Source organism: Falco rusticolus, chromosome 2 (genome assembly GCF_015220075.1).
Source record: "Falco rusticolus isolate bFalRus1 chromosome 2, bFalRus1.pri, whole genome shotgun sequence".
Classification (NCBI taxonomy): Eukaryota; Metazoa; Chordata; class Aves; order Falconiformes; family Falconidae; genus Falco; species Falco rusticolus.
In genome coordinates this window covers 11111727-11128950 of record NC_051188.1, presented here as the reverse complement: position 1 = coordinate 11128950, position 17224 = coordinate 11111727, and the positions used below count along the sequence as shown (strand labels likewise).

Genomic DNA, 17224 nt, shown 5'->3' with positions numbered 1-17224 from the left:
GCTACCTATTACACCCAATTCAGTGTATCACAAGCTGACTCTGGAAACTAATAAGAATCACTATTTCCCAAGCATTGCCTTCCACCAAAAGTTATGTGACTATGCGACGTTATGCATGTGTGGCTCCAATGAGGTTTTGTGTTTTCACCACTGGAGGAGTCACTCCCTGGAGAAAATTTGCTTTCCAGACTTCGTATGCTATAGATTACTTTGGACAGTGTGGCAGCAAAACCCTTGACAAACTATGCAATACTGAAAGACCAAATACAGAGTTGCTTTTTTTTCAGTACTGGAAACAAAAATTACCTTTTGCAGAACATGCCTGTGAAAGGACACACCTAATTTTACAGCGAGTGAAATGGAAACGTCTTTTTCTGCAAAGGTTTTGAAGTAAGAAATAGTCCAATGAACAACATGGGAAAGGCCATGCACAGGACTCTTCCCTTACACTAGGAGACTTAACCCATCCTTCATGATATTTTCTTTGTTGTTCTGAAAAGTACTTGGCTCTTTTTAAAGCAAATTTTATTACTTTGCTTGATCAAGCCCTGTTCACCCATACTTTTTTAACAGAATAAAAATACAGCTATACTTTTACTGCAATACTGCACAAATAGACGCTGGCCTTAGAGAGAAATGCAACTTTAGATTTCCATGATATGTGGAAGGGTTTGCAGAACACGTTACCAGAAGGAACATGAGCAATTGTAAGCAGCAGTCATAATGAACTAGCCTGGGAACTGTTTAAAAGACAGCTGAAATAAAATGCTCTGTAAGTTAAATGGCACAGGACTTTTATGTTGAGTGCATTCCATACGATTTAATTTTCACCAGATTATGGTACGCCAGAGTGAAACAGGGCAAAGCCTATATTAAGTTATGCCTCAGTCTTGGAGAGATAGCAATAACATTAGGGGGAAATATACATTGCTGGACCTATAATAATGATGAAGAGTTACTTAGCTTTTTATATTTTTGCTGTTGCTACACAGTATATCAAGGAGTGTTTCTGATCTGACTGAGGGGAAAAAAAAGCCAAACTCACATCTGAAAAATATGTGAAGAAATGCATTTTAATATATGAAAGAAAGCCTGAGGAAAAAATGAAAGCCTTCAACTCTAATAGGACACAGAGCCAGTGCTGAACCACTTTTGTTAGTGTAAGGAGGAGACTACAGCGATGAGTTGGGATAATTTGATTACCACTGTTTAATACTTGCACACCCTCAGTCCTTGCCAGGTACCACTGTAACACGGCTGGATTATTTTACTGCTGCATTGTTAACAGATACCACCACAACTTGTTTTACTGGTAATTAGTGACCAAAACTTTTGTCACGTATCATTTTAGATAGTCTAACAGAGAAGTAAAAACTTCCAAATGGATTTGATTGAAAATACCAATTGTTTGATTCTGCTAATGCTAGTACAGCATGGTCTACCTCGAACAAGAAAGCTGCCATGTGAGGGACAGGCTTGTACCTGTGAATTTGTTTTTAACACTGTTGCGTGCAAGCTCAAGCTATTATGTAAAGGGGGAAAAAATGCACAGATTCACACCAATGTGTCTACAGCAGTGACATGCTGTTTTGTTTGCGTGGTTTGTGATCAGTCCATTGCTGGCATTCACTACCCCCTATATCTATCCAATGTATTTTAGGATCACAGGAACATTGGGAAAACAGAGGAGGGCATAAAGCTTTATCCACCACAAAGCTTGCACCGTGACCGTGCAAACCACGGCTCTGTGATTTATGCCTTCACTAGACTGCACAAACTAAACAGGGTGGGACTGGATCGGCATCAGAGACCAAGGTTAAGCCATGAGACTATGGAAATTACACTGTGGGTTCACAAAGCAGCATTTCTTCCCACTGGAAAAGGTATAGGCCAATGTTCTGATACACAGATATGGACCATGATGGTACTTGGGGAGTGGGAGGCATGGAAAGGGGAAAACATAAAAAAATTGAAGTCCTCATTTACTGTGGTCATCAAACTTACAGGGAACTATGAACTTAAAATTGCTTTTATAGTTTCCAGAAAATAACCTCTATTTTTTGTCTTTTTTTTTCTTTCTTTCTTATTCCCCCCCCCCCCCCCCCCCCCCCCCCCTTTCACTTCATATCTACTGTAAAACTGATCAAGTGTCTGTTTAAGTGGCAGGCATCTTCCTCCCCAGAGATGACAGTATTTTAATGATTTGTCAAGTAATCTACATTGAAATACGCATTATTTATTACATACTCTGCATTTCAACAGCCACTTCCATCTGGAGATGGAAGGCGGTGGGTAAAGAGATGCTAATGAATAAAGAGGTCATTATTGAGTCTCTATCTCTTCTATTAAAGCAGTTAAGAGCATTTCTAATTTTTTGTCAGATGTCCCTCAAAATCCCCGAGAGTCAACTGTAATATTAACATTACGGTCTCCCATTTACTAGAGGGGGGTGGATTTTCCTTGCAACAATAGAAAGTTATTTTATATATGGGAATACTGATTATACAGAGCTCAGTTAAACTCACAAGCTATGGAAAAGGAGGAAATGGAACTCCTTTTATGTTCTTAAAAATGTAACTGTCTTGGGAGCTACCTGAAACAAAATCAGGTAACAGAATATGGAACTTAAGTGCCATTTTAAATAGATTTTAGTCCTTCAATCCTTAAAACATTTTTGAGAAGCAAGTGGCTATTATCCTCATCCTTTGCCCAGGAAAACACTGCCTTGCAGAAAGAGTCAATGACTTAACCAAAGCTACATGGGAAGTACCATGGCAAAGCTGGCAAAGATGTTTTAGGCTTATTTTAGAGCCACCCCCCTTTTATTAGGTCACCTTAAAATGCTACATTCCTATGCAGAAGATTTCCTGCTCCAGCAGGATGGCTTCTGGTAAGGTGTTACTTAAAAAAAAGGGGCAACCTTTTCCTTTAATAATAGACAACTGTTACACTGACATGGACACCAGGCTCATAGAAAACCTGATCCTACAAACACATGCAAAGTTGAGTAAGCCAAATGCCAGCAGATTGTTAATATGAGGAAAGTTACTCAAATTCATTTAACGGCTGCCAAACTTAGGCATAAAATCTTGGCACTACTGGCAAATTTCCCATTGACTTCAAAAGGGCCAGCACTCTGCTCCTTGAAGCCTTAAGCTTTAGCCAGCCTGTAGCATATCTTTCACCCAAAATCAAGTGTTATCCTACTGAAGTGACTCACAGTGTGTAATTTAATACTTCCTTCATATTTATTTCCAAATGGAAGACATGGCAAGAATGAGCTGTGTTGCATAAATATTTTTCATTACTGTGTAGGTGCCTGGGGTATTATGCTGCAACAATAACCATTGTGTAAAATCAAAGACAGGCTTTAAAAGGTTCCCAACACATCTCCAAAAGGTGATGAATGGGAATGTTTACTATTTGTTTGCTTCTAAATAGGGATTCCTCTTTTCTGAGGACTGTGCAAGGTTACTGGCTAAACCACTTTTCATAGACAAACATTAGCTGCAAGTCTTTTTTCCTTGCTCATAAAGCAAGCACACAGCAAAGCAGTCGCTGCCTGGTTATCCTTGAAAGCTCGTATCTTCTCCAGCGCATCGCAGGCTTCAGAAAGGCAGGCTTGCCTCCTTCTGCTTCCATTGTGCAGAGCCTAATTTACAGTCCGAACAAGCGTCTTGCTATAAAAGATTTGCTTCTCCCTGCTCACTTCCTATTTCCCACAGTTAAAGCAAGTTTCAAATAAAGGATTCACAGGCCTCCAAGCTTACAAATTAGGCGAAGTAACACTCAGAGCATTAGCAAAGACTTTGTATTCAAAATGGTAAATGAAAGGCCTAAAGAAATACAATCAAATCAAAGCAGGACAAAACCTAATGCAGGAAGTCTTTCCAAAGCTGTTTTTAATGCTGCTCATCACAAACACCTTTGGTTTAGGCACAAATACATTTGAGTGAAAACTGGATAAATGCCAGGAGCTGCTTTAGACATTTGAAGCTGGAAGAATCTGCTTGGCTAATTGCTCGGTCTGGGCACAGTGTTGTAGTACAACTTATTAAGTGCCTGAATTGCTTAAACTCAGGTTACACTTTTGTATGGGTTTTGAAAGCCCATTTTGATTTAATATTGCTTTCAATAGTGTTACCACACAGCTTTATTTGCTACTTCCTGACAAGTTCTTCTCTCCTCCAAACCCCAGCCTTAACAGAAAAATACAAACAGTTTCTTTCCCAACCTTAGTGGACTGTTATTTACACTGTACCATGCCCCTTGTGTTATGTTAGAATGGGGGGAAAAGTCTTTGTTTCCACAGGCAAGGCACTGCTGAGGCTGCTGGATGGGACAGAAAAAAAATAATAATCAAGGACTGGGTTGGTTCTAGTTGGGAGGAAACATTCAACTGCGCAGAAGTGAAAAACTGAATTGAAACCCCATCTGTTCTGGTCCATCCTAGAAGAGTCCACAGACCCGAACCTCTTCTGGCAGTCTCTAACTAACATCTGATCTACATTTTGGCCATGGTCCTCTAAGAAGAGCTTTTCACCATTCCGTTAAAAGAACCACCCTCGCTTGAGGTGATCAATCAGCTCCTCTTTGTTAAGAAACAGTCCTATAAAGAAAAGGCGTTCTCTGAAAGGTGAGATCATGTTTGGTATCCTGAAACTCACTGCTGAAGGTCAATTCTGACCGGAGGAATAAATACAAGACCACAGCCTTCTGCAACGAGAGACAGAAAGGGACAATGAGCAGTAACTCCTCTTGTCTGCTCCTCCAGCCTGGTTGGCTCCAGCTGAAGGTATTACAAGTGACCAGCTACAACAAATTTTCAGAGGGAACTGCATGTTCCTCTCTGAATGTCCACTCTACTGGGAAACAGTGAGTCCAGATCTTGTTCACTTCTTCAAATTACAGTTTTGCAATAAGGGAAACTGAGGCATTTTTTGCCTCCTGGCTTGGAAGCATCAGCCTTCATGCTTTAAAGCATCTTTTTTATAGTGGTTAGGATGATGAGAAATAAGGAGGAGGTATGAAAATAAGCAAGAAGTAAAACCATCTTCTTCACATAATACCATGCCTCAAGGATTCTTTTCTTAAAAAAAATAATTATCCGCTAGTACAACATTCTCAATAAAAGTGAAAAATTATCATCACTTAGATGATTGTTCCCTACTGTACTCTACTTCTGTGGGTATTTTAACAAAACTCAAGTGTGGACTACACAGAAGTAAATAAATGGCATTCCTATGTTGTGCTTGGATGTAAAACATCTGAATTCAGTTAAAAAAAAAAAAAAAAGGCGGCTTTTGGATAAGCCTGACTTATGACTAAGAGAACCTCTAACGTTACACGGTCAAAAGTTTGTCAAGATTGTGGCAGGAGTAGGCATTTAGATGCCATTAACTCTGATTTCTTGCTCTTGAGAGTCCTCTCTGTTCACACGAGGGCAAAAGCCCCTTTCCCAGCTTGAAGGGAGGTGGTGGCACTGGCAAGGAGCAGGGTCAGTGCGGGGAGCTGCTGTCCTGGCTTTCTCCAGCGCATGGGATGCAGAAGCCCCATCCACTCCCCAAGGCCAACAGCTTGCCTGGCAGCTGCAGGAATCAGGTTTCATGGGGATTTAGAGCAAATGTATGCCCTCAGCCTTTAATAAATTACCACGTGGCCTTAAGCGATGACGAATTAAGCTAAAGGAAAAAACCAAAAGCTCTCCCTGGCTAAGTCGGGAGACTTAGCCTTCCTAGAAGTTAATAAACGTGACAGAAGCTTTATACCCACACTTTAAATATATAAACCAAACAAGTCAACATTTCTTCATCTTTTGCTCCCTCCATCGCCCCCCCTCACAGCTGTCCTGCCAGGATGGCTGAAGCTCAGCTGGACAGGCAGCACGGTGAGCGGCAGCCACTCCCGAAGTCCTGGCGCTTTGGTTCTCACTTTGGAGACTGTATTCCTTTTTGAAATCCTGATCATGCCCAAACCCAACAGGTTTTCAGTTACAAAGGAAGTTTGTGATTTATTTTTTTTTTATATATATAATATTCCCCAAGTTCTTTTTGCCTTTTTTTTCGCAACAGAACACCATTAATACAACAGATTAACTTTAAAATCAAAATTATTTCCTTCCTCTCGCAGTATGGTGGTGAACCACGTGCGAAGTGAGGCATGAAAGCAGTGAACAGTTTATCAGGGCTTAAGGCATGCAGGAACACTGGTGAAGAAACTTCTGCAAGTCCATGTCAGGGATCATGTTACTGAAGCAAGAATCTTTGGCATTTTTACACAGTGTTTTACCACCTCCAACTGTGTAATAGACAAAAGGCCAGAAAGAGATAAAGGAAACAGGTGCAGCAGAATAAAAAGCAAGACTGTTCCATTTGGCATGGTGATGATCAGCTGCTTCATAATAAACCACTGCACTTTGAGAGGGGGGCTTTACATTATTTTAATGTTTACAAGAGGATGACTTTATGTATTTGCTTTCTACCCACTTCCTCTTCTACCATATCTTTCTGCAGCTACACTGAAAAATGCAGGTGGTACTATGTAAACGAGACAAAATACTTACAATGTCATTTTACCAAAACTGAGAACAAGGCCGCTAAGAGCCATCAGTACATGCTTTTTTGACTCTTTCTATGACTTATCTTACTTAACCTATCAGGTTTTTTTATTATTATTATTGTTCTAAAAGGAAATAAAGATGAATAAGGTAATCAGAGGCTCCAAAGTACAGTAAAAAATACATATGAAAGTTTTGTAAAGGGGAGAGATAATTAGGAAGGCCATAATTCTGGCAGCTTTGAGATAATGATCGCTTTTGAAATCTCTGTTGTGAAGACCAAAAGAAACACATTCTTAGATGTTTTCTGGGCCACAATTAAATTCTTAAGCAGTATCCAAATGGAGATGGGGAGGTGGAGTAAAGCAGGTACTGTACCCACCAATGATTATTTCACGCTATACTATTGCAGTCGTAAATGACTATCTTAACATTTTTAAATAGGTCACATCACTGTTACAAAGAATGCTCAGGCTTCTTTTAGAATGCAACAGATTTACTGAAATATGTTTTTACCATATGCTTTAATTAAAAATGTGGCTTTTTCATCAGAATAGGCTTTGAGGACTGTCATAGGGGTAAACTTATTAAATTAAAAGCAGCAAAAACAATAAACATAATATCCATGAGAAAAGGAATTACTTGTATCCAGCCTGTTTGAAATTCCCTATGCTTTTTAATATTTGTTAGGCTGAAATGTTTGCAAGAAAAAAAATGTAGTGTTAGGGATTCAACACCACATTTCTGAAATGTGGACTGAGAGTGTTGCCAAGACTAAAAAACAAAGCAAACCAAAAAAACTACTCAAGAGCTGAAGAAAATGTCTTATGGAAAGGGAACATAAAGAGGTCAGTCACTCTCCTTTGCTTGTCTACCGGAAGACTAGGAACTAGGAGGTGACTTGACTATTCTGATTAAGTGCCTTCCTGGGGAGAAAATACTGTTTTTTAAAGAGCTCTTTAATTGAGCAGAGAAAGGCATAACAGGGAATACAGGCCAGATATAATCAAGTTAAAAATAAGGGATGTTTTTTAGCAGAGATGCAATTAATTACTGAAACTAACAGGGGAAATAGCAGACTTCCTACCACCCAACTGACTATCAAATGATGTTTTCTTATCAAGGGTGGATTATCAGAAGAAATTGTCAGATAGGGATACTTAGAGATTTCAGGGCTGGTTATAAACAGGAATTCAGACCAAGAAAGCACACAATGATTTAACAGTCTCTTAGGAAATCTCTTGGTGGTGTGACTCTGAATACAGATTTACATCTGAACCATTTGAGCAAAAAGGCAAGGTAAAACAGAAGCATCTGCATGTGCATGCATATATGTAAATATAAAAAATGTTTGGGCCTTCCTTCTGCATTATAAAGAAGCAAACAACATCACAAACTTATTTCTTTCATCTCCTCTACAAACCACATTTAATCTGGGATTTGAGGCTGCACACAGGCGTCCTCTACCAGTATGTATTTTTTCCTATGTGTCAAATAATACTCATGCTATAGGTATGCTTATACATGGGCAGTAATTCAGATGTAGGATTTCAGGCCTTAGCTAATCCATACTCCACAACTCCACTTGGTATTGATGATTTTTTCTCTTTGGAGTCTCCCTGGTGCCACTTGCACCGTAGAGTCCCTGTCCTTGTGCCATGACCCTGACCCAACTCCAGACTGGTTCCCAGTGAAGAGATACCCAGGCTCTGAGTCAGGGTCTCTCTGACAAGGATGTGTCAGAGCCAGCATTATCCCAGCCCTTCACGTTTATCTGACCTGACTTTTTAATTGCTGAAAGGCACTGAGCCTGATAAGCAAGCCTGGTTTTAAAGGGTTCACTGGGGCTTTTCCCTCAAAGACAATGTAATTGCAGGCAGTGACACTAAAGGAGAGATCCTCTGAATTTTAAGTTTCACCTCTGAATAATTTCTTCTCTGAACAATTGATCCTGTGTCCCACATTTGGGTCTTGGGAGGATAAGAGGTATAAACTCCATTTAATACAATCAATAGCAATATGCCCCCACACTGCAGAAGCACTATTGTATTTTGGACCATTATGGGGTAATACAATTGTCAAAATCTAAGCTTCACTGCCTGTGACAGGGACTCCCTCAGCTGGAAGAAGGCAAATTACTTTTGTGTGAGCATGAAGAGGACAAAAGGAGAAATAACGCTTTGAAACCTTCAACAGCCAATCCTTTACAACCAGACGGAAAGGCTCTGGAAAATATCCCCTCCATTAGTTAATGGTGGTCTCAAAGGATGAGGTTTAATCTGAATGGCAAAATTATTAATTTTTATATCATATACATTCCACTAACAAATGAAAAACTTGCCAAGAAAGGAATGTGATATTCTACCTGAGTCGTGGCAATGTTTGTTCCATCGGTGACCTCCACAGTCATATTATATATTGACCTCTGCTCTGCATCCAAGGGCTTTGCAATGACAATAGTGCCCACTCCCTTCTCCGCGTCGAAAGAACTATCGTAATTCCCTCCTAATTGTTGCACAAAAATACAATTAAATTAGCCATGTCTGGAAAATTTCCATTGAAAATGTTCCTAGAAGTGGGCATATCTGTTTACTGGCATCCATCTTAACGGCTTGCCTTAGCATATACACAGTACATCTACTGATACTTCTTTGTTCATAACTCAATTATATTTCAAAGCAGTTTGTATATTGGAAAGCAGATATCATTAAAATGCACTGCAAGAAAAAAAAATCTAGCAGTATATTTAAGTGAACCATAACTGAGTCTATAAAAAGAATCAAATGGCTATAAGCCCATAAGATGTGTGCCCTTGTAGTTTGGATAATGAACAAGCACAATTATCTTTTTGTATAAAAATCATTTTAAGAAGATTTTATTCTGCAAATTTTATTTTCAGGGAATTCTCACTGATGCTCGTGGGTGAAAAGACTGGCAACCGAGTCTTGAAAAATTACAATTATGATCAATTTAAAAAATGCAAATAGAGATTTGTTATGTTAATTTCAAGGACAATGAGAATTACTGGCAGCAAAGGTCAAATTCTACTAGTCTTTTAGGAATTATTCAAACCGATCTGACAGGATACACATCCTAAATTCCTTTCCATTAAAAGAACCCTCATAAAGCACTGTTCTGAAACTAATATCCCCCTATCCTGTCACACACTGAATGATGCAGCAGTGGGAAAACCCTCCTGAGTCTCCAGTAAAAGAAAAAAAAAGGAAAAAGAAAAAAAAAAATCTATTAATAAGTAAGAGAAAGCCATACATAATTTGAGATTAAAGGGTTACAGGATTTCTCAGCCACAGCTACAGTTTATAAAATAGAACCACTCATTATGTTAAAAAATAAAGCACACACTCCCTGCTGCTAAGCTGCTTATTACTCACTCATCTATAAAGTGGAATTTGTTATGAGTTGACTCTGAAATTTCTGGAGTCTGGGGACAGGGAGAGGTGGAACACACTGCTGACAAACGAATTTTGAGGTATATTCATCACACAGCAATGTAATGCACTAGCTACAGTCTCTGACAGCCCAGTTCCTACAAAGCAGAAAAGGCTTTCAAACCCCACTGGTTATAAAACTTGTGTAAGAGCTGATCAGATCTTTTGAGATTAGATCCACTGGTAGAAAAACATCCATTCCATTGACTTAGCTCTCGTGCAATATATATGTAGAGATACATGTTTGAAAGGCTGGTGTTTGATCGTTGAATGGCTCTCATTTTAGGGTGGGGGACAGAGAAGAGGACAGCCTTCCCTGCTCTACCATCAAGTCTTGCACCTGCATGGTTTGTTGACTGACAACAGGCATTAATTTCAGAAAGTCATGCATTTAGGGAGAGGGAAAAGGCTTGGGCATTCCAAGAAGCTGAAGTTTAACAGTAACCACAGCAAAATCACAGCCCCTGAATTCCTTATGTTGAAGAAGTCCTCACTTTTCTCTACCTCTTGCACAGGCTATTGCAAAGAAAGGGGAAGGTAGAAAAGTGCTGCTCAACCCGTATCTGCCTTGGAGGCCATTCAGGGATGGGGAGAAGAAAGAGGGAGGAAGAATAAGAGTGCAGGTGACCTATGCAAAGGAAAGGCAGAACTGGTGAACTTCTGCCCACTGAAATAATCCAAACGTAGTCATTTCAGATGTGCCAACAGACTTCCCTATGCTGAATATATGTATATACATATATACAGCTCTAAGCCTAACAGATGGAGCTGTGGTTTTCCAGGAACACACTGACACTGGATCTGCCCTGGTTTGTGGTGGGTAGAGACATTGCTTATTCCCCAACCTAATTCTGCAAGCTCAAATTGCATATTTTTCTCAATTGAGATGTATATATATATAAAGCACACTGTTTGAAACTAGGAAAAAAAGCATAATTGTTCTTGACATTGAAGCAATAGCAAGGTATTTGGACATTGATCCTATCTTCAGTGTTGTTTTTGTTTTATTTTTTTTTTCTTTTTTTTTTGGTTGTTTTTTTTTTTTAAGTTTGACTGGAAGAAAAAGATGCCGTCTTCCAATTAATGTTTTAAATTGATTTGCTTGAGAAAAATCATACCATAAAAACCAACTCTGAAAAAAGCCTCCTTTGAAGAAAAGAGTTTGAGATTCTTGCAAGGAAATCTCTGCTGAAATGAAGCTAGCCTTGGAACAGTAGGAACTTTGCAAAGAGAATGTTTCATATTGATAACCATGAAAACAAAATGAAAGTCTATACTTCAAGATGCTTAATAACCATCTTAATGAGTGATCAAAAATTATATGCTATCTACTGGCATATGCTTTCAAAGAAACCCTGCCTTCAATACTTCCAAGAAGTAACATGGAAGGATTAGCAATAAATGTTTTAAATTCCCTTCTTCTGTTGGCTTAGAGCTGGGTTTGCAGGGTACTGTGGAGTGTATTGCAGATACACTGACTTCTTCAAGCCATTTTCATTAAGTGAAGTATATTTTTCCCCTAAAATAAGAACTGAATCCATCATATGAGTTTTTTGTGTTATTCACATCTTCGGAAATGGTCTAGTGACAAGCAAATAAATCTTGGTTGCTAGCCACCCCAATCTAGCCTACACTTGTAACTAAACAGGCAATGCACTTTATTTTACACTGATTCATTTTCTATTAAACAAGGCGGAAACTGCATCATACACTGAGACAGAGATGAATCAGAGAGCATCCAGCTGTGAGATTTGTGATTATAATCTCTTTTGGAGTGAAAACCTGATTTATTCCTGATTCAGCCTGGTACTTTTTAACAGACCATGGTCAGATGAAGAGCCACTGAACTTCTGGGAATACTGCCTGATACTGGGTCCTGCCTCTCATCTGCACTACTAGAGGCAGTCTGGAAATACTTCGTACTCCTCCTCTGCCTTCATATACCTACACAACAGGTTCTCATATGATGAATGCTTCTTGCACTTAAGCACTGAAGAATAATTAATGAATTGGGCATAAATGCTAAAGTCTTAAGAGTCTTACAGACATGTTAAGTCTATGCAAGACCTACTATAAAGCACCCAGACAAGCACCCAACACAATTATCTTTGAAAGACAGGTGCTGGAGAGGCACGGAGAGAGAGAAAACATTCTTGTGTAAAACAAAAGGACTCCTGTCTTAAAAACTCCTGCAGCCAAACTATTCTGGGAACTCCATGTGAAACCACTTCCTTCCAAAGGTGCTCATGTTGAGGTGGGAGGACTGAGCTCGTAGGAGGTGACAGCTGGGAAGGTGACAACTTCACACATTTCTGGGGTACTTGAGGCTGGTTTTCAGAAGTATGCTGCCAGGTAACTACCAACCCTTTTGAAGCGAGCTCAACTGCAGTGCTGTAAGCTCCCACAGTATCAGTTTTACCAATGTTACTAGCGGCCATTTAACATTTCCTTTGATCACAATCTTAGGATGAAAGGGGGCTAAGGATGATCAAAATTTTGTTCAGCTACTCAGTTTTATTAATGTGAATTTTTATTGCTTATTCCATTTTCCAACATATGGCACACACTTCCCTTTTTATTGTCTACTAAAACCTGCTTTCAGATACAAGATATGTAGAAGCTCTCTTTGCTAATGTGCTTGCAATTGCATTAAGAAAGAAATATTTCAAATGAAGACAATGCATTGTGAGTTCCTCGGGCACTTTGGGAAAATCAACAATAAAGAAGGCAAGATGACTGAACTGACAAGTTGGACAGACAGGTTGTCCTGAGAAAGCATTTTGACACTGAATGACCTCAGAAAGATGTGGATTAGCTGTTGTTTGCACTACTATTGCAGGCTAAGATGTCCCGCTGATATATCTTCAATACAGATTAAAGACTTCCCTTAAAAGACCCTGATTAAACTGAAGTGCTTTGAGTGGGATTTTATGAAAAGTCCACATCTACTTGCAATACCATCTTTGGATGAGAAGACGTACCATGTTGGGATGATATAAATCATCTAGAAAGTGCTTTTTCTCTCTAATTGACTGCTAAGATTCTCAAAGGAACCTAGCACAGATAGTTATGTCTACACTTGGGACACCTAAAGTTCAGTGAGATGAATTCCACCCATACTTTCTTGAGATCGATATTAATGCTCTTGCATAAGCCCTGGAAGCATTATACTTCTACAATTAGGCAATTTTTTTTTAATGTTATCTGAAACCATGTTATAGTTTATATAGGACTTCCCAATTTTACTCTAGCCAATTTCAGCTGTTATCAAAGTCAGGATGCTATAGAAACAGCCCCTGCTATGAAAGATCTTACTAGTTGGCCCTCACTACAGCTTCATGAGACCGGTCTAGCACAGCCTTAATTCTCCATTTAACAGACAGTACAGTGTGGTCAAAAAGGAGATCTCAGGGAACTGAAATAAGACACCTCTGAGCCAACAGACTATATAGGTTGTGTCCTTGGTACAGAGTAGCCTTGGTTACATTTTCTGGCTGAATCTGGAGCGTTACCTTCATTCTTAGCTTGTTTCTTGGTCCCCTACTCACTGTAAACAGATTTTTCTTCTGACAAAAGTCCTACATGCTTTGGAAAGGATTAATTTCCCTTTTAATAAAGAAGATAGTTTTTAAAGAAAGAAAGCACTGAACCTTACATGTCTAACAGGAGAGGATCTTCTGATGTAAAGCTTGCCACTCATTTGATGCAACAGACAGGCCAAGGGAACTTTCTGAACTGTTAAAAGGGATTTCTAAAGGTCACCTGGAGAATTTGCCTAAGCCAAGATACAATGCAGATCTTGCACTCCCACAGAATGCGGGCTCTGCATCTCTGTCCCTTTTGAATCTCAGTGTAGGGATTTTTTTTTATTATTTTATTTTCGAGCATATTCTGCTTACATTTTGACTATTGAATTTGCTGCAAGCAATGATATTTTTTTGTGTAGTGCTTCTCCTAGATGGGGTTCCTTCTGGGGAAGATCTTGGGCCTCCCTATGTTCCTATCAGCTGCCGATATGCAGTTAAAGATGGGATTATGCTGATGTGAGAAATTATTTTCTCCGCTAAGGGAAAAAAACATGTCAGCAAATCTGGAGGATTTGTATACAAATGAGTCCCCTGTGAGGGCCTTTTCCCCTCTTTTCCAGTGGAATGTTCCAGAAGAGTGGGATTGAATACACATCTCAGAAATACATGAAGACTGTGGAGAATCACACTTGTTCAGTCTTAGATGCAAAGATGGATCACACTGAATTCTGGAGGACATCCCCAAACCAAATACAGCTCAAACCTGGGAAGAGTCTTCCTTGACTCATGGATAGCAAAGAGCATTCATGCTCCATGTTCAAACTTAATAAGGCCAGGATATACTGAGATCCTCACACAAGTCTCCTTTGGCCTACCATGCGATCATGGGCAAGTGGAGAAGAAGAGAAATACAGGAGATGATCTAATTTAGAGAATAGTCCTCTAAAACACATCTCAGGGCAGAGGAGATTCTTACTTGTCTTGTCCCAAAGTGAACTAACAACACCAAAGACAGTGACAATAAATTGGGCCAATTGCTACAATTCTCACATTGCTCAGAGCAAAGAATCAGAGGAAAATGCAGAAAACACATTCACCCTGAAACTCAAGGGCAAGTGAAAAGTGCTTCTAGGATTTTCAGGAAAGCAGCAAAGCCACCATTTCCAATTTTTCTGTTTTCAAAAATGATTAAATAAATTTAGCAACTGTCTAAAGAAATACAAATTCAACTACAGAGTTTCGTTAAACATAACATGATAAACATCAGTAATATAACAGGCAATTATTTATTCTTCTATGTATGCTATTGTGCTAAGAGAAAGAAAATAATGCAAAGACTGAATTTTCAGATACAACTATTGTAAGGAGAGTCAAAGCCTTGGGTTTGCTGCTAAGAAGCTGAAGGTAAGGGCATAAAAAGCAGAAAAGAAATCAGAAAGGTATTTCAGATAGTTCTCAGAGAAGCTAATTGAAAGGAAGCTAGCAAGCTACATGTTTTTGACATTAATGAAGATTTGCAGCACTGAATTAAATGTATAATTAATTAAAAATAATAGATATTAAAATTATTGTCATTTAAGCACACTTGATTAAAAGTTCTGATGTGCTTTTAAAGTTTGGTCGCTCTTATTAAGGCATAGGCTGGGAGAAGAAGGAAAGGTAAGAGTGAGGCCTGTTTGAAGAATCAGGGAGATGTTGTGCAACATGCTACTTAAGCAAAAACCAGCACCATGCAGCTTAGCTCCAGTGTCAAAGTAATCATCACACCATTCCCACCACTAACAAAGGAAGAGACAGAGAGGGCTCAATTTACCTGGGAGAAATAAAGATCCCTGACTTATTTTGGAGTTCCCACTGGAAATTAGTTTCTCATCAATGACTGATTACATTTAACCCAACTGAAACAACCTACATTCATGTCTTTCACATTGTGGGATCTGCATGAACTGAGAATGGCGTTGAATGCAGTCTGAAAACAGAAACCAGGTATGACATCTCAACCATTCCCAATTAAACAAACAAACAAACAAACAGGTAAGCATGCTCTTCCTCTCTAGTCCATGGAGAGAAGATGACCTCCCCATCTGCAAGGCACTTTCCTCTCTTGGAGCTGATTAACTCAAGAACTTAAACATTTATTTTAAATGTATGTAATTTAGGTGCAAATTAGATGCTGAAGTTAGGCAGACAGAATACTACACAGCCGAACTTCATCCGCCCTCCCACCTTTTCTTTTTTAGGTGGGAGAAAGTGCATGATATGCATTAAAAAAGAGGTCCTCTGGAATTCCAATGCCCATTTAGTTTGAAAAGGTCATAACATAAAGGTCAAGCTGCAAACTCTATATTAAACCATGCCTCTACATAAGCCTTCAGGGCTTTTGTTGACATTACTGTGAACTGTGCACCAATGTCCAAAATCAAAAAATACCAGATGGAGCAGGATGAGGTCTAGGTTTTACAGCAGCACAGAAACCACCTCCTGCATCAGCCATCCCATGCAGCTTTCCAGAGACGACAGCTAACTTCTACTAATAACCAAGGGCCTTCACTGGGGTTTTCAGCACTAGATCTCAATGTTCCCCCAAAAGTAAAGGGTCAACATCTTTTTTCCCAACATGACAATACTGAGGAGCAAGGAGAAAAGGTATTTTTTGATAGTGACACTGACTAAAGGCAGGAAAGATAATCTAAACATATAGTGTGCTGTCTATAAACCTCTTGGGGTGGGTTTTCTCTTTGCACCTTGTATGCAGTGTCTGGAACAACAGGGTCTTCTGTTGTTCCATGGAATTCAATGCCCAGGATTGCTGGCTATTCCTACTGCAGAAAAGGGTGCTGTTGCTAGCGCTATTATTTATAACAGCAGTAATATTTAATGACAACATTCATATGGTAACAGTACCACACTGGATGGTCAGGGTCACTGACTTCTCATTAAGTCTAGGGAAGCTCTGTCTCCATGACGCTTCGCAGTGATGCAGCGTCTTGCAGCATCAGGAGCTACAGCCTATAGGCAAACCATTAGAGTTGTTTAAATACCAAAATCTTCTAAACCATTTGAACTATTTTAGCCATAAAGGTCATATTAAATGACAAATTAAAGGTTTAAATTTCATAATGCTCTCCCTATCATCTCTGTTTGTTAGGCAAAAATTAAATATTATACGGTGTTGCTTGATTGCAAGTGACTCTAATAATATAAAAGAACACAGTGGAAGAGTGAGGGCTTCTCTCAGTGCTTAACACAGGCAGCATGTTAATGAGAGTTGGTGAATTTGCCAAGGAAAGGACTATAAGGCCATGAAAGGCAGAGGAGTCCAGAAAAATGTTCAAATGGGAAAAAAGTGTCAATAACATCAATAAAGATGGATTTCTCCTGGGAGGAAGGTTAGGGTCAGTGAAGAAGACAAAGAGAATGTAAACGTTAGCTAATAAATTGCATGTAGCATACTGAAACAACCAAGGGAATGGGAGGAAAACTGTAGGAAACATATGCTGTCCTTCCCCAGGGGCTAGCAGGAACCCTAGAACATGATAGTAGCTTTGGGTTTAATTTTAATGTAGTTGGCACATTAGAAACCGTGCTACAAATTCAAAGAGGAAATGTTGCTGCTTCTGTCTTTCATCTGCACAAATTGGCAATAAAAGTTGGATGAAAATGACTCTGACAGACCCTTTCTCTTGTGGTCC

General features: G+C 39.3%; 1 protein-coding gene across 8 annotated transcripts in view; it reads right to left on the bottom strand.

Moving 5' to 3' along the window:
• The window catches only part of FAT3 (FAT atypical cadherin 3), a 425303-nt gene that overhangs the window by 90162 nt on the left and 317917 nt on the right, over positions 1 to 17224 (bottom strand). For 7 of the 8 annotated variants that reach the window (XR_005102452.1, XM_037376330.1, XM_037376323.1 and 4 more), the window contains one exon: positions 8922 to 9061. The exons of the other annotated variant lie outside the window; for it this stretch is intronic. Coding sequence is in view for 6 of the 7 variants with exons in the window: in XM_037376330.1 (XP_037232227.1) it covers positions 8922 to 9061 (140 nt within the window). In the remaining variant the exon portion in view is untranslated. The remainder of the gene's footprint in view (positions 1 to 8921; positions 9062 to 17224) is intronic. 8 annotated transcript variants of the gene reach the window in all.